Genomic DNA, 22,792 nt, shown 5'->3' with positions numbered 1-22,792 from the left:
ATAAAAGTCACACCCTGATGAGGTGAGCAACCAGGCATTTTGGCCCTCCCCTATACTCCCAGCACTTGGAGGCTAAGGCAGGAGGATTGCCATGAATTTGGGGTCATCTTAGGCTACATATTTAATTCCAGGCCAATCTGGCTACTGATATCTGTATATCATTGAATGAAAAGCTTTCTATTAAAGTCTAATAGCAATTTAATATAATTATTATCCAATAATTATTAGATAATCTAATAATATAATTAGATAATTATATCTAATAATCATTATCTAATAATTATCTAATAACTATTAACTAGTAATTGTTGCCCAATAATTATTATCTAATAGTTATTATCTGGTGATTATTATCTAATATTATTATCTAATAATTAGACCAAGAGAAGTAAAAATTTGAGTTTTTTTTTACTAGATGCAGTTGTAATAAGAAATTGTCAAAATTCAAGCAAGCAGTGATAGCAAGTTTCAAAGTGGTTTTATTGTACATGAAGAATTACATTTTGTGTGGCTAGATTCCTTTTTACTGTTCCTTATAAAAAATTAAAGGTTTCGATTTGAAGTGTATCTGACTGCTTGCAGATCCATTCAATTCAAAAGAAAGAAAAGCCTTAAAATCAAAAGCACTCTGGTCAACCTATTCCTCAGATCACTCGGCTTGTGTCTCATTTTTTAGAGGCCACCAACAAATAGCCTGTGCTGCCAGAGGCCTGAATTATGTCTTTTAGCCACCGTTCAAGTTGATATTTCTAAAGTATCTCTATGTGTAAAAGGATAACAATACATCAAACAGATATAGGGAACAAAATCATACGAAGATGGGTATGCAGTCAGGCATTTTGGCTCTCACCTGTAATCCCAGAACTTCGAGGACTAAGGCAGGAGGATTACCATTAGTTCGAAGCCATTTTAGCCTACATAGTGAGTGCGTGTGCACACACACACATGCATGAGAACACAAGAGTATAGTTACGTGTCTCTGTGTTTGCACATGGAGGTACACATGTTTACAGGTATGTGTGTGAAGGTCAGATGACAACATCAGGCATGTTCCTCAGGCACCGTGCACCTTCTTTTTTGATACATGATCTTTCCCTGTTTGGGTGCATACCAAGCAGGCAGGCCAATAAGTTCCACCTCCCCAACACAGGTGTTGCAAACATGTCCCACCAGACCCAGAATTGTGCAAATGGCCTCTGGGGATCAGGTCTGGGTCTCTGTGTTTCTTCAGCAAGTACCTTATGCACAGAGCCATCTTCCCAGCCCCATCCAAATGCCTTCATTCTTTTTAATTCAATCTCCCTGATGGTAGAGCCTCTGTTCACCACACCATGTACTACTTCCACTGTCCCTTCTGGGCTTGGGTGCCTCTTGTCTGCATAGAAATGAGTCTCTCGATTCTGAGACCCGTTGTTAGAGAGTAAATCTGTTGTCAGCCTGCCTCTGAATGAAGGACTCTTAGTTTTTGCTGAAACATTATCCTTAAATTAATTCTCAAAGTACGTCTAAAATTAATCAATACCTGCTATCCTTCTTTTAAATGATGAAAGATCCAGGGGCTTCACACAATTCAGTCCCCTCTTGTTTTCCATGGAACCTCTCACTATTTTTCTGTCCTATCTCATTTAATGGCCACTGCTTCAGACTTTGACAAAAGTAGAAAGCATTAACCCTAGGATTAATCCTCTTCCTTTTCCCTATCTCTTCCTTCTTCCCCCTGCTTCCCTCCCCCTTCAGCTTTTTTTTTTCTGTAAATCATTAAAGGTCTGTCAGTGATACACTATCTCTGATAATGTCTTTCTTTCACGTTTAACACTGAACCATCATCATCTGAGCTCATCAAACACAGAACTCTGGGCAATTGTTTCCTAACATCACTGTGTCATAGGACTGGGCAGGGGTGCTAGTGTCTTGGGTTTGAGCAATTTTTTTTCTTTGGAATGTCTAAAAAGAACTGAACTGTGTGATTTTCCACAGAGGCCAGAAACACTCAGGACGCCGGTGCTTGGTCACATCACAGAATTAGTCCTCTTGCTGGGTAGACACAGGGACACATGCCTGCTCACACACAAACACATCTCATCTCCCTCTCTTTACCACTCACTCTCTTGTTCTGATTCCCGACCCAGATGCAGGATGTCCACTGAGCCCTGTCTGTGGGGAGCCACATCAGCATTGTGGGGCTTGCTCCTCTTTGTCCCACACAGTCCCCCACCCCCATACTCTGTTTGCCCACTAAACTCTTCCTGTTGGTATAAAAACATGCATTGTCTGCTCAGAAAAGGTCATGAAACCTAAAGGAAGAACCAGTTTGAAGGGTGCAAGGTGAAGGGTGAATGTGAGATGGAGGGCAGTTAAGGTTCTGACCAGCAAGGCCAAGTCACAGAAGGCCTTGGGAGACTTTGAAGTGACTCAGGCTGTGGCTCTTCCCCGTTCCCATTTCCCACCTGACCACACACCCCTTGTTCATGTGTATCGAGCTTCTTTCCATAATCCATCATCTCTCACAGAATAGCCTTTCCTCCCAGGCCATTCTTGTCCCACTGACCACAGAGGGTTTTGTTTGTTTGGTTGGTTATCAGCAAATCACAGCCCTTTTTCTCTTTGCCCACTTTCAGAATCAGCTTAGAAGAAAGTCAGTGCCATTAGCGAATAGGCATCCTTATATCTGATAAAGGCTAAGTTAGAAGGCAAGTTTTCTCTGAGAGTCAAGGTTGGTTTTGCCAGGACCCTCTGCCTGGTATGGAACCTGGGATAGCCTGCTTAGGAGGCATGGTCTTTGTGACAGTTCTACCTACCAAAGCAACTTTTGCTCCCAGCCCTGCTGTAGAAAGGTTACAAGAGGGACCAAGTTTGCCCCCAGTTCCTCTCCTTCCCCCAACATCTCTCAGTTTGTAAGTGTGGGCCAAATGCTTCTACCTGGTAGCTTGATCCCTACTTCCACCTCGTGGGGATAGATAGAAGAGATTGGACAAGATCTCAGTGATTCTTAGTTCTTATACTACATCTTTGCCAGGGAAACTTCAGGGGTGAGGAAAAGCATCTCCATAGAGACTTCCACAAGACGAGCTGTTAAGACAGGTTCCCCTGAAGCCAGAGTAACAGATGATTCTGACAGTGATACGGCATGGCTTCCCAGAAGTCAAGCATACAAAGCTCCAATCCCCAGAGCATGTGAGCTCATTGTAAACTAGCTTTTCATCCTTGTAAGTGAAACTTCCCAGTTGTTTCCTTCTCAAACCTTGGTTGATATGTAGCTGTCTGAAGCACGTCCACATCAACAGTATGAATTCTAGGGTCACAGAAGTTAAAGAGCTCATTGGTCCTGCAATCTAATTTTCCTCCTTATTTATGCATGGGAAGAGGTGTGGGGCGGGGGCAAGAAGACAACCCTCGATGTCATTCTATATACACTGTCCAGTTTATTCATTGAGACAATCTCTCTCTGGAACCTGGATCTCACCAAGTCACCTTAGTTGACTGTCCAATGAGCCTCAAAGATCTGACAATCTCTGCCTTCCCAGTACCCAAATTACAAGTGGTCACCACCATTTCTAACTTTTTCTTCTATGGATTTTGGAAATTAAACTCAGGTCCTCATGTTCATGTGGTAAGCACTTTCTTGATTTAAGTATCTCCCCAACCCTCATTCCTTATTTTGTTGAGACTCATGGGCTCTTACAAGATTAAATGACTTTCCTAACAATGGAAGTATTATGTCCAGCTCACATGACCACAGATATTTCCAACTATATCATATTGCTCATCAGAGAAACAATGTGCAGGAAAACCATAATGTCTTTAAAAACTCAGACATATATGAACTTTATAAAATAAAGGGCATCCTTTTGTTGACCAACAAGATTTGTATTTTTTTTTCCTTAATGTGGAATATCCCAGAATTTGTTTTGCATTCAGTATGTGGTTTGACTATTATGATTCTAATAAGTGTCTGGTTTTTAATGTTCTCTTTTCTTAATTAACAAAGTGCCAAGTAGAAAGAGATAAGTTATGTACTTTAATTACAACAACCCCAGGGCACTTAGAGAATTCTTATCAGTAGCATAGAATGCACGGCCTACAAAATTGGTGGAAGCTTCATGGGTGTGAGAAGGAGGAGACAATTCAAAAGAACGATGGCTTTCACGTCCCAGGCCTCCTGCAGTCACACAGGGCCTGGTTTTATCTGTATTTATTTCCTTCTCGGTGAGCATGAAATCTGCATAATCTGCATCACTGTCAAAGACTGGAAGTTTGGAATGCTGCTGAGAGGCTGCTGTGCAGTGTCATGAGCTCTGTACGATGACTTCCCTCTTCTGGAACCTTCCACGGGCTCTCCAAGCCTCAGTTCACTCCTTAGTAAAGTAGATCTCAATGTCTGGATAGAAGGTGGGAGAGGATGGTCAGGAAGGAGAGACAAGGTAAATGACGACAAAGTATAATGTAGGAAAATGCCACATTTCATAAAGTGATCTGAAAGCTGCTCAACTAAAGAAGGACAGAAGTTGGGACAAAGAAGACATGAGGTGACATGGATGTGCCACTTTTCTTTGTGAAGGTCCTGGGGAGGCTGGAAGTGGCCGCTATGGACCTGGGTATATCACCGATACCGGCGTGAGTGAGGATGACGATGCATCAGAAGACGAGCTAGATCTGGATGTCTCCTTTGAGGAGGTATGGTCACATGTGATGTTGATGCCATGTCCCCGCGCTGACCACAGCAGGTTAGCCATGGGCCATGGACATGGAACTTCAGACTGAAATGGGCCCACTTGCTCGCAGTATGGATTTGTTTTCTCTGACTATGAGACTGGGGATGGGAGGTGTAAATTAGTACCAAGGAGTTTCCTAGCAGGCTGTTATGAACAGCCTCTGTCTATAACTAGCTTTGCAAAGCATATATATACATATATACATGTATATGTATATATATGCATATGTACATGGATGCACATATATGTGTCTGCATGTATATATATACATATATATGTGTGTGTGTTGTGTATTTATACATGTATATATTTATAGATAGATTTACTACCCACAGAATCTTGTAAGATGAGGCCGTATAAGAAAATTAATGGTTTCTTGACAAAGCCATGCATTTTGTAATATTTAGTAAGAGCAAGGCATAGAATATCAGCTTTACCTAACCACAATGTTCTGAATAATACAGGGCAAGGTGCTTAACCCCCCAGGTCTCCAAGTCTTCCCCATAGACTGGGGTCAGTGTTCCTGTCCCACAGCCATTCTCGTGTTTTTCGACACTATTAACACTGTCCTGTAGCTCAAGAACCACATATGTAGTATAACGACTCCATGTTTACACTGAGCCCTTCCTTTCCTTCTCTAACTTAGGTTAAACCACTTCCTGCTACCAAAGTTGGGAATAAGAAGTCCAAGAAGACTTCTGTCTCCAACTCAGAGATGGACTCCAGACTTGCCCAACCTACCTCAGCATCTCTCCCTGAAACTACAGTGGCTGTGCCACCCACGCCAGCCCAACAGAAGGGGAAGAACAGTGTGGCCGTGATGTCAAGGCTCTTTGACATGTCCTGTGACGAAACCCTCTGTTCAGCTGACAGCTTCTGTGTCAATGACTACGCCTGGGGAGGCTCACGATGCCATTGCAACCTGGGCAAAGGAGGCGAGGCCTGCTCAGAAGGTAGGCCCTGGAAAAGGAATGGGCAGAGCAGTGTTAATCCTGCGGATACGGTTGTATGATACAAACAGAGCATCACCTAGTCCTTCTAAGAGAAGCCCTTTCTTCCATGTATTGATTGGTAAATTAGCCATCCCTCCAGGCAAAGTGAGAAGCAGCTTTCATTGTCTTTCTGAGGGATAGCCATGTCTCTGGGTAGGTCAAGTGTGAGGTCCTTTGAAGCAACAATTTTGAAATCTCAATAGCACCAGGGAGGTGGACTCTGCCATTGACACATCTCTATCAAACATTCAGGAGGACAGAACATTCAGGAAGGTTGAGAGGGCTGATGTCAGAGCCACCTTGGGGACTACAAATGCCCAGCTTGAAAATGACTCATAGTGGGCTTTAAACCACTCATTTCTTTTCAGGGAAGCAGGGACCAATCTCCCAAATCCTATCCCTTCCAAGGAGTTTCAGAAGCTCCTTAATCTCAAGGGAGATGGGAAGGAAGCTAAGTGTTACTGGTTACATGGGGTTTCCTGGAGTGATAGGCAGACAATGGTGTGTGTTGATTTCTGCTTTGAAGAATGAGACAACAGCGTGCTTGCTGTCCCATTGTGCTTTCTCTTTTCAGATATCTTTATTCAGTATCCACAGTTCTTTGGCCACTCCTATGTAACCTTTGAGCCTCTGAAGAACTCTTATCAGGCATTTCAGATTACTCTGGAATTCAGGGTAAGAGCTGCTGGACATTTGAACACCAGTTTATATCAAAGGAAGAGTGGGAAGAGGGAAAGTAAAAATATCAACTTTGACCTGAAGTCAGTCACAAAATCCAGCTGGGGTGGGGTGGGTTCACAATGTTCAGCTAGGAAAGGGTTAGTGTGTCACAAACTATGGAAGATTAGATCCTCAATGAGAAAACTACTTCCGTAGTGATGCCCCAGGGGCTGGATTTCAGGGTTAACAATGCATTCCATTCCCCAAGGCCTTTTACAGAGACCTCTCTGCTTTCAATCATTTAAAGATTAGCACTCAGCTGGCACCTTGAACTTAAAGGGATTCTTTGAGTACCTTTGAAGAAGCAAAATGGCCAGGAGTCTGGAAACCTATACCCTTTGTCACAAGGTCAACTGTCAGAGAGGTGACTTGTCTGTCAGCTGATACACCCGGTGTAACTACCCACTGGACTGTTGGTACTGTCTGAATAGAAGGAAAGTAGCAAACCTACATGCTTCCTACATGTAGAAAGAACACATTAAAAACAGAATGCTTGGGGCTGGGGAGATGACTCAGTGGTTAAGAGCACAGGCTGCTGTTTTTCCAGTGGAGCTGGGTTCGATTCCCAGCACCCACACGGCAGCTCACAGCTGTCTGTAACTCCAGTTCCAGAGCTTCTGACACTCTCATACAGACATACATGCAGGCAAAGTACCAAAGACCATAAAACAAACATAAATTTTTAAAAAATGGAGTGTTCATCACTGACAGTAGAAATTTGATGAGCACAAACAAGGTATTCTGTGACCCAGACTTTAGGACACAGACTTTTCTGGAAGGTCCGCAGATGCATCCACAAAGCCGAGCAAAGAGCGGGTCAGATATGGGCCTTCGTCTCCTCAGAGTTATTCTTCCCACAATGTTTGTTTGTTTGTTTGTTTTAAACAAGGAAGTGACCTGGATATGCGAGGACTCTCTGGAGTCCACATGCTTGCCTCAGTAGGCTGGCAGAGGAGAACATCCATGTTTTGTCTTCACGAGTGTCTATAGGTGAAGAAGGAGAAATGATCGTGCTTTATGTGGCTTTTGCGTGTGTGTTCACAGGCAGAGGCAGAAGATGGCTTACTGCTCTACTGTGGGGAGAGTGAACATGGGAGAGGAGACTTCATGTCCCTGGCTCTCATCCGACGCTCCCTCCACTTCAGGTAACTCTTGCCCTAAGTCCTATAGATTTTAAAATTCTATCATGCACTTTGTGCACACTACAGTACTCACAACTGGATTTTAGTCACTAAAGAAAGTATGCGCAAGAGAGGAGCTGAGACCAGTTTCTCCAGTACTGGAGAGCTGTGATGGCAGGGTAACCTTTGAGGTTTGCACTTTAGAACCTTGGCTCATTTATTCATTCTGACACCAGTTAGGTACGAAGCACCCACTGTGGGGTCATGGTAGTGTGGTGAAGGCCAAGTCCCGTCCTTCCAGAAACTCAAGAAGGTGGGATCTTCTCAGGGCCTTTTTGCAACACGATGGCTGACAGCTATGGAGGGTAGGGAGGGACCACAGGCTCCTAAGGACTGACAGAAGTCCAAATGTTGTTATGACTTCCCTGGGATTGGGCTGAAGCCTTAGGCTTGCCCTCCATACCCTGGTCATTTTCCCCCCAGAAACTTCAGAAGCTGCTTTTAGTTAATTTTTTATTTTGCATGAGGCAGAGTTAGGGCACATAAAGTCTGTCTGTGAATGATTGACAGATGTCAGCCTTGACATGGTGTCCTAGGTAGTCTCCTGATAGCATCATTTCCTTGCTGGCTGACCTTTGGCAGATGATGTGAGCTATGGGAATTGCCTATTCTCAAAGCACTATGCTAGGGATTACACAAGCTGTCTTATGTGCTTAGTACAATGCCTTCCCCAGGGCAAGCAGTAAATTTATACCAACCCTAATGGTTTATTTCATTTATTTAAGTACTAGTTCTCTGGCTAGAAGTTCTAGCCAAATGGTAAGGTCCCAAGAAAATAAAACCCTGTATCAAAAGATACAATGGAGAACAATTGAGGAAGATACTAGTGTCAACTTCTGGCCTATACACAGACACACAGGCACACACACACACACACAAACACACACACACACACACACACACACACACACACACACACACCAGCCAAACCAAAGAAAGGAGACATTGTCCTAAAGGGATAATATGGAGTCTGAAAACACGAACTGGTTCATTCTAGAATTTTTCCTTCCCATTTCATTTCTCCACAGGTTTAATTGTGGAACTGGGATGGCCATCATCATAAGTGAGACCAAAATCAAGCTTGGGGCCTGGCACTCGGTGACACTGTATAGAGATGGGCTGAACGGGCTGCTGCAGTTGAACAATGGCACCCCAGTAACAGGCCAGTCCCAGGTGAGTGTGACCCACTCATCCCATCTGGTCCTCGAGAGGAGACTGCTACAAAGAGCAAAGCTCTGAACAATTCTCAGAGGCTGAGTTTTCATAGGGCACACAGGAGAGCTCCGGTGGGGTCCCCTCAGCTTTGCCTGCCTGAGCTTTCAAACCCCTTTCATACATACCTACCGGAGGGATGGGTGTGCAGATCAGCACACACCAGGTACGCAGGCAGGAGTTATCCTTGCACATTAAGTCAGAGGTCAAGAAATGCCCACATGGGAAGCAAAGGACCCATCATTAGCATCAGATACAAAGGTAGGCACTAGTGTTATGATCTGTGGCTCTAGCAAACAACCTAGAAAGAACTGGTCTGTGTAGTTCCGCATATAAGAATAAGCCATTTATCCTTATTGGAATGCTTCATTGTAGAAAGAGTAAGTTAGTTATCTCTTGGGTCACTCTGGAGGCCACTGAGGTACTCACACATCTTTTGTGCTCATAGTAATTTAAAGATTATCTTTAAAACAGTTTGGATTAGCATCTGGCAGGGAGCCAAGCCTAGAGTCCCAATCTGCAAGGTCTCTATATTCTCCAAAGGAACAGGCAGCACCGGCACCTTTGAGCCTGCATCTATGCATCCTCTCCACTGCCAGGTCCTCGCTGTGTTACTAACAAGGCACAATGTAATAAAGGTGCATGCCAGAAAGTCTTACTGATTTGCATCCAACCCTAGTGAATTACAGTACCCAGAGATTGCTTATACTCATCGCGAAAGAGGAAACAAGGCACAGTGCACGATTCTAGTACAATAGTAAGAAATGGTCGAATGAAGTTTGATAAGAATAGAGAAACTCCAGTCTAGTCTAAAATACTACCATGAGAGACAGGGTGGTTGAAAGCAAGAGGGCTTAATAGAGATTGACAAACGGGGTCAAAAGGTAGCCTCGATAAACTAAAGGAACATAAGTCTGCATAAGTGGACTGGGGGAAGCAGTGATCTTCTGTTTCAGTGATTCTCAAGTACTATAACCTTCAGGAGGAATGTGAGGACATTTCAAGAGATAAGAGTAAATTCCAGAGGCTGCCATCCAAGTTAGGATGACCTGAAATGCCATCAGTGAGGGATTGACTCAATGGAGCTGTCAAGAGGATGACAAAAAGCATAGGTCAAAGAAAAAGGCTTGGGAAGGAAGGCTGACCCTTCTGGGAGAGCTCTGGGATATCTACTAGGGGTAAGAGACTGTCTCAGCAATGGGTCCCTGTCCCAGAGGTAGGTATATTATGTAAGATATATATATATATATATATATATATATATATATATATATATATATATATATATATATATATATATATAAGCTGTATGTAAGCCACTGAGAGAGCTGTGTATAGAATCCAGTAACTAGTGGGAACCCTCATTATATGAGTTTTTATATTTTCCCAATCCCAGCATTCAATGACTTTATTGAATAGAAACATTAACTGCAAAGCAGCATATGATTTTTGAGGCTGGTCAGGATGAAGTTTGCCTCTGTAATACTGGGACTTTGCGAGTACAGCAAGTGTGAGCAGGCCATCGTCTGGGGACTGTTTAATAACTGTCAAGAGACCGAAAATTCTATTTTAAGCTGGTTCCCCAGAAACAGGCTCAAGGTGAGGTCCTGGGCATAGGATGTTTTTAGAAAGTACTCCCTGGGGAGACCAGTATTGGAGAGGAGAAGTTGGGTGGGGCAGAAGAAGGTGTCAGCAAGACTGAGAATCCGGCACAATTTTTCCTAGTGTGGATTCCATCGAGCCCCCTGAGAGCTAGGGAGTAACATTATGCCTCAAGCCATGCCAAAACGTAAAGGCTGCCAGGGGGAACCCAGGGCACTCAGATGCATGGGTAGTCAAAGCGACTCCAGAGAAGCAAAAGCCAAAGTCAGCAAACTCTCCCTCTTCACACATTTATGCCCTAGGAAAGAAGTGTTGAGCTTTAGGCTCTGTGCTGTGTGGCCCTGGATGGGAAACAGAACCAGAAGGGAACAGTGAGGACGAGATGGGAATTGAGAATCTGGACAGAGCAGGCCAAGACAGCATTTGATTCATGTGTTGGAAGCGACTTAAGAACCATTAAACCCTCCAAGTAACTCAGGGGTTCAGCCTCCTACTTACAAATCTTCTTACCTGATCATTGGAAAAGATCGGACAGTGGTTAGATTCCCACGAGCTGGAAGCAACCCCTTTAAGGGCTCACACAGATGATAGCCAGGGGCTGGGGTTGTGCCTTCCCCCAGCTCTCACGGTTATCACTTACTCTAGATGAATGAGAAACCCATGTACTAAAACCAGGACAACCAACGCTATCTTAACGCTCTTAGCTTCACATTCAGCTCTGTATTTTCTGACCTCCACATTTATACTTCAGACTATTGGTTTGGCCCTGGTTTAGAAGCTTCCTGACTAAACACTTAAAATTAAAATTAAAAAAAAAGGACTCATATAATTACACAGATGAGCCAATTTTAAGATATTTTGTAATGCAACTTGTTGGATATTTCCTAAGAACAGTTCCCCTTACAGTGTTTAGTGTGATAGTGGCTGGGGCTGGGAACTGTGAAAGGGCCAATGTTTAGGCCAACGGTCACTCACACATGTCAACCATCGGATGCACAGAATAGCCCCTGTGACCCATCCAAGGTACACACTCGATTGGTGTGAAGATTGGACAGAGCACTGCTGGTTTTGGATGCCAGCTTGCTTCAGAGCCTGCTAGATTGGCTTGGATGTGACCGACTTCCTTCCTTCCTTCCTTCCTTCCTTCCTTCCTTCCTTCCTTCCTTCCTTCCTTCCTTCCTTCCTTCTTTCTTTCCTTCCCAGCCATTCCCAAACCACTGCTTCTGGAAACTCAGTCCTCTAAGGAGTCAGTGAGTTGACTCTGGTAGTCAATGACTGTGGATTTTATTACCTAGCAGGGCCATGTCTTAAAGACAAATCCAGATAAAGGAATCCCTAAGGCTTTAACCTACATCTTAGCCACACTCCACCTCACAATCTGTTGTGTTTTGATGTTATATTTTACTTCCTATTTTTAAAATGAGATAAAGTTTTCCTTTTTTCTTAAAGGGTCAGTACAGTAAAATTACCTTCCGGACACCTCTGTACCTTGGTGGTGCTCCCAGTGCTTACTGGCTGGTCAGAGCGACGGGGACAAATCGTGGCTTCCAAGGCTGTGTGCAGTCACTTGCTGTTAACGGGAAGAAGATTGACATGAGGCCCTGGCCACTGGGGAAAGCCCTCAACGGAGCTGATGTTGGTGAGTGCCCTCGGGCTAGACTGGACCTGGAGGGGGCGTTCTTTTCTGGTCTGGGTGAGCAGTAGGGCAACTGGTTCACACAGGGGTTCAGGAGTGATAACCCCAAGTCTGTACGCTCTATGGTCGCATCCATCTTGAGGCCAAACGTGTTGTGATTTGCCACCATCCTAGTCTAAGCTCACTGGACAGAGCAGCGTGCACCTTGACCTTTCCTTCTGATCATCCGCGTCTGTGTGCATGGGTGTATGAGCACTGCTTGTGTGCCTGGTGCCCACTGAAGTCAAAGCTGGGCACAGATCCTCTGGAAATGGAGTGACAGGCAGTTTTGAGCTGCAGTGTGAATGCAGGTAGTGGAACCTGGGCTCCGTGCAAGAGCAGCAAGTGCTCTTAGACACTAAGCCATCTTTCTCGTCCCAGAAAAAAAAAATCCACTTGACCATAGTGTCCCATACTTCCTTTTATCCTAATTTTAGAAGGAAGAAAATGTTACTACAGCCACCATCTGGGTGAGTGATCGGGGCTTGCAGAGGAAGGTCACTTCTCCTGACTGACAGCAGAGTTGGGATTGTTTCACAGAATAAGATCAGAAACAAGGTTTCTGTTCAACTTCAGAAAGCAGCAGGATGGGCTGTTTCCTTCGGGGACTGCCTGTAGTTGAAAGAGCTGAGTTTAAGGTCCAGGGATTGGTTTCTCCTAGGCCTTTCTCCTTGGCTTATAAATTATGACAGCCTTCTCATTTCCTCCACACATGGTCAGTCTTTCCTGTGTGTGCAGACCCACTGTCTCTCAGGTGTCCAGATTTCTCTCCTAAGGACATTAGATAAACCAGATTAAGGTGCCCCCCTCTTATGATCTCATGTAATATTAGAGGTCTTATTTTCAAACTCAGCCCTTTTGAGAGTTAGGCCTTCACTCTGTGAGCTGGCTGCTCCCCAGCCCCCACCTCCAGCCTCCAGAATAAACCCCCTCCATCTTTCTGATTCTTCACAATCTCTGTCTCTACTACTGTTGCCCCTCTGATCCCCCACTCACCTTCCTCATGGGATCTCTCTCTCTCTCTCTCTCTCTCTCTCTCTCTCTCTCTCTCTCTCTCTTTCTCTCTCTCTCTCTCATCTCTCTCTGTCCCTCATCAGGGACCTTAATGACATTAATTGAGCAGTCCCACAGGAGCCTTCAGGGAAGTACCCACCTGCCAAAGATGGTGACGCAGTCAGTGAAGGGGGGCTGTCCGTCTCTGGACAGTTAGCTACCAAATCAGGCAGTGGTGGCAAAGCACCGCAAACAGCAGAGCTGGACTTTATATCCCAAGCAGGCGCATGCCCCCTTTCCCCTCCTCCCTGGAAAAGGTGTTTGCACTCACCCAGCATTTCCGAAAAGACTGTGATAAGACAGGCAGAAGAAAGGGAGCCAGAGCAAGCCAATGTGTTCCCATGTCAGATGATGTGTACCACAGTGCCAAAATAGTTCTTCCAGAAATCCCTGCTTGTTTAATTAAAAGACACACACATACAAGCACACAAATGCATGTGCCTGTGAGCATGCATGCACACACACACACACTCTGAAACACACACTGTAACATGCATACGTACTCTCTCACATACATAAATTCATACACACAGTATACATACACATATGCTCTCTCACACACAAACACACCTATTCTCTGTAACACACAAACACAAACGTGCTCTCCATCACACACTCTCTCTGCCACACACAAACTCTCTCACACTTATATATGTATATACATATACACTCTTTCACACATATATATTCATATGCACATATACTCTGTCACACACATATATACTCTCACAATACAAGCACTCTTTCACACATTTGCACATGCACAAACACAAATGTGCTCTGTCACACACACACTCTCTTACAAACACACACACTCACACACTCACACACACACATTCCCCACACAAACACATACTCACACATACTGTATGTCACACACATTTTCACACACACGCTCGCTAACACACACTCTGTCATACACACTCTCTCACACTTACACATACTCATATACACAGTCTCACATATATGCATCCACACTCATCCATACTCTCTCACATATGTGTGTGTTTGTGTGTACACACATACAAACATGTTCGTACTCATAAGCACACATACACACAGACTCACATACCTATATACTTACACACATATACTCTCTATCTGTGTCCCTTTCTGTCCCTGTCTGTTTCCTCTGTCTCTGTCTCTGTCTCTATCTATCTCTTACACACACACACACACACACACACACACACACACTCACATCTCACATGTTGGAACATGAAGATGAGCTTGAAGCACTTTTCTCTATGAGGTGTCTCTGTCCTTCTTAAAATTAACTGTGAAGAAGAAACGGGGTTCCAGAGCATTTGCCAAGGCACCATGACACCCCTCTTCCTGTCGCCGAGAAGAGAGCTCAGCAAGAGTTCTGCTATTTCCATGCTTGCCTGAGTGGCTGAGCTTTGAACCAGTAAGTCAGCAGCACTTAAGCTAATTGGGGTCACATAATCAGGTTGCTTTTAACATAAACAGACTGGTGTGTGTATGTGTGTACACGAGAGGTGGGGGGTGGGGTGTGCTATCCATCCTGCATTTAGGAACAGTGGAAGTAGATTAAAAGCAGGAACAATTTCATCATCCCCCTCAGTGGTTATAAGATGTCCACCATCGTTTGGAAAAATCTTTAGCTCTTCCAGAGATAAAGCCAACAAAAGAAGAAGCAGGTTCCCCCATTCTGGGAGCTGGCCCATCCTGCATGGGTGGACAGTAGGAATGGGGAGGGATTACATGATGCTGGGGTCAGCTATATATCTCCGGGTGGGCACCTGTGACCTGGCTCTGTGCCCTCTGTTTAGGGGAGTGCAGCAGTGGGATCTGTGATGAAGCCTCCTGCATCAACGGGGGCACCTGCGCAGCCATCAAGGCCGACTCCTACATCTGCCTCTGTCCCCTTGGGTTCAGAGGTCGACACTGTGAAGATGGTGAGATGGTGGCCCGGGCTGTGTATTGATGCATGTGGACATAACTCTCCATCAGTTCCCGTTTAGCAACGTCCTGTATTTCCCTCAGGGATGTGGGCTGCATTGCCGGGAGGGGTGGGAGAGTACCAGAAGACCAAAGTTCTAAACTAACCACAGATACACTCCTTCTAATATACCAACCATGGGCCGGTGCCTCTGGCCTCCTGTAGTACTTAGAGGCCTGCACTCGTAGGGTTTTTACAGGATTGGCTCAAGTGCACTAAAAGCTCGTGTTCTTTCTAACGCCTGAGCGTTTCCAAGAAAATACTGGGAACAAGTACACACAAATCAATAACATGATAAGACAAATCTGCTCTGATTTTTATCTCCGCTCTGATCTGATGGCTTATCCTACCTTTTTATGCTGTATTATGCAAATATACACATGTATACATATGTATACATATATATTTATACATATGTACGTAATGTACAGTCACATGCAATGTGTACATATGAACATTCAGGAATAAAAACTGAAAGTTTTAAAGATTTAGGAGGGGAAAATACAAAGGCTTGAACCTGCTTTAATTTTTGCAAAATTCGAAAATTAGAAGCAAAAGAGTATAAAATTTAGAACCATGATTATAAAAGAAATCAATTTTATCTATAAATGATTCAGGTTTGAAACTAAGATGCTACAGGGGAAAATAATTTCAATATCTCCTCAAATCTCATGTCAGTGGAAGAGTGTGCCTGAGCCAGGGCTGGCTGGGGACATCTTGGTTTTGTAGAACCTCACATAGGAGGGTTTGACTCCTGTTCCCATGCTACATCACCTCAGGTCAATAGTGTTAGAGGTTATTCTGCTCCATAAAGTCACATAGAGAGCAAGGCGTCCACCCGGTGAGCCCCCTCTGAGTCTTTTATCTAGCCATCATGTCAGAAGAGAGAGCACCAGGGAAGGAAGGAACTTTTAGGGGCCAGACATGAGGTACCATATAATAATCCACCCACACTGCACTGACAGAACTCAGCCATACCCCTCAGTACCCACAGAACAACTAGGAGATGTAGGTTAAGTCCCCACCCAGGAGGAAAAACAGCCCAGCTTCATGTAGGCCGCTTGCTGGTCTCAGGCACCCAGGGATCTCTAACCCTCTGCTTATCCCTTCAGCATTTACCCTGACCATTCCTCAGTTCAGAGAGTCGCTGAGGTCCTACGCTGCCACTCCCTGGCCCCTGGAGCCTCAGCACTATCTTTCTTTCACCGAGTTTGAGATCACATTTCGGCCAGACTCCGGGGATGGGGTCCTTTTGTACAGCTACGACACAAGCAGCAAGGACTTCCTGTCCATTATTATGGCTGCAGGCCATGTGGAATTCCGCTTCGACTGTGGTTCTGGGACCGGAGTTCTCAGGTGAGGGTCTGGGCCTTGTGCAACTTCCTCCCCTCCAAAACCACAGCCACCACTATGACCACTAAATGGCCGCCCACCATCCTCTTCCTGTTTTCTCTTTGCCAGTGCCTGTGGAAGCCTGTGCTGCTCCTGAACTATGCCAGACCACCTCCCTCTCTCTCTCGCTCTCGCTCTCTCTCTCTCTCTCTCTCTCTCTCTCTCTCCCCCCCCCACCCTCTCACCCTTCCTCTCTCTACACCACCCTCCTTCCTTCCTTTCCCCAAATACTTATCAAACAGGTATTAATTCCCAGCTTCTGTTTATGGAAAATGACGTCGCTTCCTATGGGGGCCACTATAACCCATCCCACCGTACACAGTGAAGCCTAGGTTGGGCACATTTCCTTCATGCTTTTTTAATGATCCACTATATCCGGTTAGTGTTTGTGGGTAGGAGACCATCCACTATAGCGCAGAAATCCTACCAGTGCCCACGTCCTACAAAGAGTGGTTCTCCCCCCTCCAGCAACTACCAACTGCCAACCGCTCCTTGGTGAGGCTGGCGACCTAGGTATCATCCTCCATCTCTATGTCAGAACTTTGCCTGGCTTGGTCGTATGCAGGCAACTACAGCTGCTGGGAGTTCGCATTTCCCATAGCTACATAAGATCCAGAAGACAGCACACTACAGCACTCCTCCCTACCCTCTGGCACTTACAGCCTGTCTGTTTCCTCTTTGCTGATCCCGAGCCTGGGTGGCAGGGGTGGATGGGTGAGGGTTGGGAACCACTCTGACTGCATGTGCATCTTTCCCTTTACTACTGCATCCTGCAAAAGGAAGTACTTCTGACCAGCACACGTGATTAGGTGTCAGTTTGACAGCATGGCCTCTCACTGTGCTCAGGGCCCTAGTCTAATGCAGTGGTCAGTGCTGCTGTGTGTATCCAGTGCTTCTTTTCAAAGAGCCCGGATATTCCGCTTCCGCCCCAGCATGGGCTGTGAGTCCGTTATTTCTAAGGAAACTGTGGCAGTAGCTTGGCTATTCGAATTGCTAACCTGTCATTTTTGGAAGGCGTGTGTGGGGGATGGAGATGCTAAACTGCTGACTGTTTTCATGGCTGATGGGAAATGCTGTCTCTATTAAATGTCCACTGTTTGTCAAAGGATTTTTTTTTCTTTTTCTTTTTTGTCCTTGTGGCTGAGTTTCTAAACCAGTTGACACCTCCCACCCCAGGGAAGGGATGGGACATTTTTTTTCCCCTCAAGTTATGTAAAACATCTTATATCTCAAGACAACTTTTGTGGGTATTTAATTGATTCAATTTACATATGATTATGCAAAACAGCCCAAGCATTTTGCTCAGAACTATATGTCGAGTTTAGAGAGGGAGACACCGTGATAATCACCTTGTACTTTGAGTCACCTTTTCAAGGTAAAGGGTGACCTCAAGATCTGGAAGCACAAGCACGCCTCGGAACACTCGCCTCTCTGCAGATGCAGACCCCACTTTGGGGGTCAGTGGCAGCCAGATCCTACCTTCTGAGTATTTCTATTTCATAAGTTTATGCCAATTATCAACCAGAACTATTTTAGGTTGTTTTTGTTTTGTCTTGTTTTATTATTATAGTATGAGGTATCCTTTTCCTACCTGCTGGGGAAGGTGACCAGAGAAAGAATCCTTGGATCCTGAGTGAAAATAAGACAAGAGTTACCAGAGATTAAAGCACCATCGGCCTTCCATTCCCACATCTGTCTTCTGCAGCCTGGCAACAGAGATCTCTGTTAGCATTTCACATGCCTCTTGGGAAGTTATTTATTTTGAAAACTGTTTCAAAGAAATTCCCACTTAATTAAGAAAACTAGGGGAAAGCCTGAACCATAGGAAACTGTGGACTTGGCCAAGTCATTTTAATTTTAGGAAAAGGGTATTGTGGTCGAAATGATTATGGCTTGACTCAAACATCAAGACGATTGGAATGAGCTCTCAATGGCTGTGATCGATACACTGTGCAAAAGAAGGTATTGGATTGACAGCCAGTGACCTCTGCAGGACAGAAACATGACTAGTATGCTGTTAGTCATTATGGAAATAGACCACTTAAAAAGGCCTGCTTGTTTCTTTATTGCATATTGATTTAGCCAAGGTGATTAAATTCTAATTGCTAAGGACAAATTACAAAAGCATTTGCCTGAGCAGAGGAATCAAATTAGGGGGTGCTGACCCTTTAATAATCACACCATTGGCATTCTTCATAGTTTTCTAAAGATGATACAGAACCAAAAAGTAATTGGGAGGTTCAGTGAAGGCCAGGAGCTAGACGTTGTTAGAAATAGAAATACGATAATTATGTTATTTCTGCACACCTCACTCCAAAAAGTAATGCTCAAAACTCCTGCAAGTCACATTTAACCATCGAGTGCCCCCACCTTGACTTAGTAACTGAGTTTTAAGGTCATTTTAATCCTTCTGAAATCACCAGTAAACACCAGTCTGCTTCTCCTTGTCTGGATTCTTTGCATGTTACTCTAACAGACAGACTAACAGAAACGTGAAGAATCTATGAAGAGCAGAAACTTATGTCTCACATTTATGGAGCCTATGAAGTTCAAAGTCAAGTAACCCACATTGTGACAGGGGCCTTCTCTTGTCTCCCCAAGAGGGAAGCTAGATAAGTGTGAGAGCACATTAGCATGACCATGCAGGAAGGGACTGAAATCTAGACTCATAACAAACACCCAACCCAGGTGATCATGATGTTCATCCACCCATGAAGCAAAGAGCACACTACCTAATTAGTCACCTCTCAAAGGTCCCAACTCTCAGTGTCACATTGGGCATTAAAAGTTTTTAAATACATGAACGATCTTTAGAGGCACTTCCAAACCTGAGCCTTTCCAATATTCTAATATGAAAATTTTCAAAATGAGACAGATATTGCATATCTGTAATCTTAGCACTCAAGAGACAGAGGCAGGCATAACTCTGAGTTGGAGGCCAGCCTGGTCTACACAGCCAGATTCCAAGCCAGTCAGATTTCTGTTGTGATACCTTGTTTCAAAAACCAAACAGGGGAGTGGGGGAGCTGGCAAGATGGGTCATCTGGGTGCTTGCTGTGATAAAACACCACAACCAAACACAACTTGGGGAGGTAAAGGTTTATCTGGCTTACTCTTCTGCATCGCAGCCATTCATTGAGGGAGGTCAGATAGTTTACTCCATCTCCACTAGGACTAGGACTCCTAAAAGTGTAAGCCAAGATAAGCCCCCCATCCATTTAGCTGCTCTGTTGGGTATTTGAGGATAGCAACTTGAAAGGTAACTCAAGCAGGAGTTATTATACTATAACTCCTGTATTAGAACTATATATCAAGTTTAGCAAAGAAGACACCATGGTAATCACCTTGCACTTTGAATCACCCCTTCAAGGGAAAAGGTGACCTGACTGACACAGGATGCCTCACACTGCTTCTTCAGGTGCCTAAGGTTGGCATCAACTTCATCATAGCCACACTGATGAAATGGTGGTGCATACCTATGACATGCTGACTCATGCTAAGAGTCTCCAGAGAACCAAAACCATTGGGGATTTAGACAGAGATGGAGAAAAATATTTGCCTGGTGAGACTATCTCACATGACCATGGGACTGAGGCATCCTGCAGTTTTCTACAGGGAAGCTGACCCCCCTCAAAAAGTCTATGGTGTAGTTCTGCCTAAACCTACAGGGGTGTCCATGGCACAAGTCTCCGTGTGAGTCCAAAGGGCCAAGAACCAGGACACTTGTGACATAAGGTCTGGCACATGTCTCAAGAGCTAGGAGTGATGCTACTGTCCAAGGGCAGGGTAAGATGGATGTCTGAACTCCGTTCACATGAAAAAGGTCTATGCTTTTCCTGTCTTTTCATTCTGTTTGAACTCACAAAATGCTGGGTAATGTCCATCTGCTTTGATGAAGGCTATCTTCTTCACTCTGTTTATCAATTCAAAGGTTTATCGCTCAGAAAAAAATCCTCATAGAGACACCCGAAATAATTCTGTACCAGTCAGCTGGATTTCTTCATCTAGTCAAGTGGATGTAGAATGTTAACACCACATCTTTCTTCGACAGGAGTGAGGATACCCTCACCCTAGGCCAATGGCATGACCTACGCGTGTCTCGCACAGCGAAGAATGGGATCTTACAGGTGGACAAGCAGAAGGTAGTAGAAGGAATGGCAGAGGTAAGAAGGACACACTTGTTCCTCCCAGTGGTTGGTGAGGGCCAGGCCATTGTTTTCTGCTGATGTTGATAGAAGAGTAGTGGGAAGTGGGAAGGCCAGATGTCTCAGTGGGCTAAGGTGCTTGCTTGTCCTTAAGGCTGATGACCCGAGTTTGATTTCCAGAATCTACGGAGTAGGAGAGGACTGGCTCCTGCAAGTTGTCCTCTGACCTCCAGACATGTGCTGTAGCACACCATGTATGTAAACACACACACACACACACACACACACACACACACACACAAATAAACAAACAAATAAATAAATAGATGTTTTTTAAAGCAGTTTGTGTTGTATCTGAGTACACAGGTTCTAGTGCTGAGTTGACGTTCCAGTTCTCCACTAGACAATGATGTCTGTTCTGCCACTCTAAATGGGAATGACAGCAACTATATTGATCTCACAGGGCTTTTTATAAACCTGGGTTATACTTCATTAATATTTAGTGTCTTATGAAGGGGTTTTACTGCTGTGAACAGACACCATGACCATGGCAAGTCTTATAATGACAGTATTTGATTGGGGCTGGCTCACAGGTTCAGAGGTTCAGTCCATTATTATTAAGGCGGGAGCATCGTAGCATCCAGGCAGGCCTGGTGCAGGAGGAGCTGAAAGTTCCATATCTTCATCTGCAGGCTACTAGTGAAAGACAGACTTCCGGGCAGCTGGGATGAGGGTTTTAAAGCCCATACACAGTGGCACACCTACTCCAACAAGACTATACCTCTAAAGAGTGCCACTCCCTGGGCCAAGCATATACAAATCATGACACTTAGTAACCAAGGCATGTTTAAGAACTTGCTTTCTGCTCTTTTTACCCTGCCCCTCATCAACCTTTGACCTCATCATTTATATGAGGTGACAGCTGAGATCATAGACTCAGCAGTGTAGGGATGACACGTTTGACAAGAACATGCTACAAAACCCGACTCCTGAGCTTCCAAATCCAGCTTCACCAGTGGCATAAGCTCAGGCTGGTCATCTGACTCCCAAGCTTGCGCTTTTCTCATTGCATCATTATCCTCAGATCAATGGAGACTGTCCTGCTGGTGACAGCACACATCTGAGAGTCACTGTGAGAATCAGGAGAATTGCATAGACAAATCACAGCAGTACCTAACACATAGTTGGCTCTGCCCTATTACAGATGCTAGGGCATTTGTCACTGCAGTTGACTCTTTCCAGGGTCACAATCCAAAGGAAAATAATTTAAAGAGAAGATGAGGACATGAAACTATAGGCTACCTTCCTCCTTGTCAGCAAGAGGGATGGTCCTTCAAAAGCCAGAATAAAATTGTTCTCACCACATTCACTGGACACCTTGGAACTCAAAGTCAGAACTTGGACTCAAAGAAAACTCTTCCACTGACTCCATAGCCTTCTTCCTTTCCTCAAATAGTTTCTCTCAGCTCTGGAGTCAGAGATGCTGACTGGAGGGACAGATGCTTGGAAGTGTGTAATGATACACATTATTGGGCCACCTGAATTCCCAAAAGTCCCTGGGTTTCCTTCATGACCATGCATTGAAATAAGACCTATATAAGGCTATGGTTTATATAGCACTGGCAATGTGCTAGCCTAGGATAAACATGGACCAGGCCTTAGACTCCACCCCCAGTATGACAAACAGTAGAAGCTAGATCCCGTAGGTACTCTTAGAGATAAATGGTCATCTGAGATCATCTATTTCCTCTTCACTACCTCTGATGTGATCCCCAATCCATTCTTCTCTCTCTGACCAATGATCTTCCTAAAACACACAGCCCCCCCAACCTCCACCCCCGGCTTCAGACTTGTTGACTTTTTGGATCAAACTCCTAACATGGCTTCTTAGGCTCTGCACTACCTGGTCCTCCCAACTGTCTGTTACTTATAAACCTCCAACCCCAACTTCTTCCAGTTCCACAGTTGACACCCTGCCTTGGTCAACTCTCCCAGTCCCTACAACCAGTGTGAGGTAAGAGACCTCCCTGTCCTCAGGCATACTCAAAGGAACCTGGACAGTTGTCACCTACACATGGATCTCCTACACATGTTCTCCACCAATATAAATCCAGAGGGGACAAAGATTGGGTCTTTCCTATTTGT

At 44.7% G+C, this 22,792-nt stretch overlaps 1 protein-coding gene and 1 long non-coding RNA gene across 6 annotated transcripts in view; one reads left to right on the top strand and one right to left on the bottom strand.

Annotated features, from left to right (window-relative positions):
• The window catches only part of Egflam (EGF-like, fibronectin type III and laminin G domains), a 174,030-nt gene that overhangs the window by 123,683 nt on the left and 27,555 nt on the right, over window positions 1-22,792 (top strand). The window contains 9 exon segments of the mRNA NM_001108938.2: window positions 4,559-4,674; window positions 5,359-5,665; window positions 6,279-6,379; window positions 7,469-7,569; window positions 8,634-8,778; window positions 11,869-12,058; window positions 14,941-15,066; window positions 16,223-16,466; window positions 20,554-20,665. Of these exon segments, the coding sequence (NP_001102408.2) occupies window positions 4,559-4,674; window positions 5,359-5,665; window positions 6,279-6,379; window positions 7,469-7,569; window positions 8,634-8,778; window positions 11,869-12,058; window positions 14,941-15,066; window positions 16,223-16,466; window positions 20,554-20,665 (1,442 nt within the window).
• LOC108349957 (uncharacterized) overlaps window positions 3,406-22,792 on the bottom strand; it is a 32,705-nt gene continuing 13,318 nt past the window's right edge. For 2 of the 5 annotated variants that reach the window (XR_015671165.1, XR_015671164.1), the window contains 4 exons: window positions 18,094-18,131; window positions 11,889-11,989; window positions 5,454-5,672; window positions 3,406-4,378 (listed from right to left, as the gene is read on the bottom strand). This is a non-coding gene — a long non-coding RNA (uncharacterized LOC108349957). Of the gene's footprint in view, window positions 4,379-5,453; window positions 5,673-11,888; window positions 11,990-13,247; window positions 13,430-18,093; window positions 18,132-22,792 lie in introns of those variants that run through there. The other 3 variants (XR_015671167.1, XR_015671166.1, XR_015671163.1) reach the window with 3 other exon arrangements.

Source organism: Rattus norvegicus, chromosome 2 (genome assembly GCF_021556685.1).
Source record: "Rattus norvegicus strain SHRSP/BbbUtx chromosome 2, alternate assembly SHRSP_T2T, whole genome shotgun sequence".
Taxonomy (NCBI): domain Eukaryota; kingdom Metazoa; phylum Chordata; class Mammalia; order Rodentia; family Muridae; genus Rattus; species Rattus norvegicus.
The sequence above is the reverse complement of the archived record's forward strand: the minus strand, read 5'-3'. Positions and strand labels throughout refer to the sequence as shown.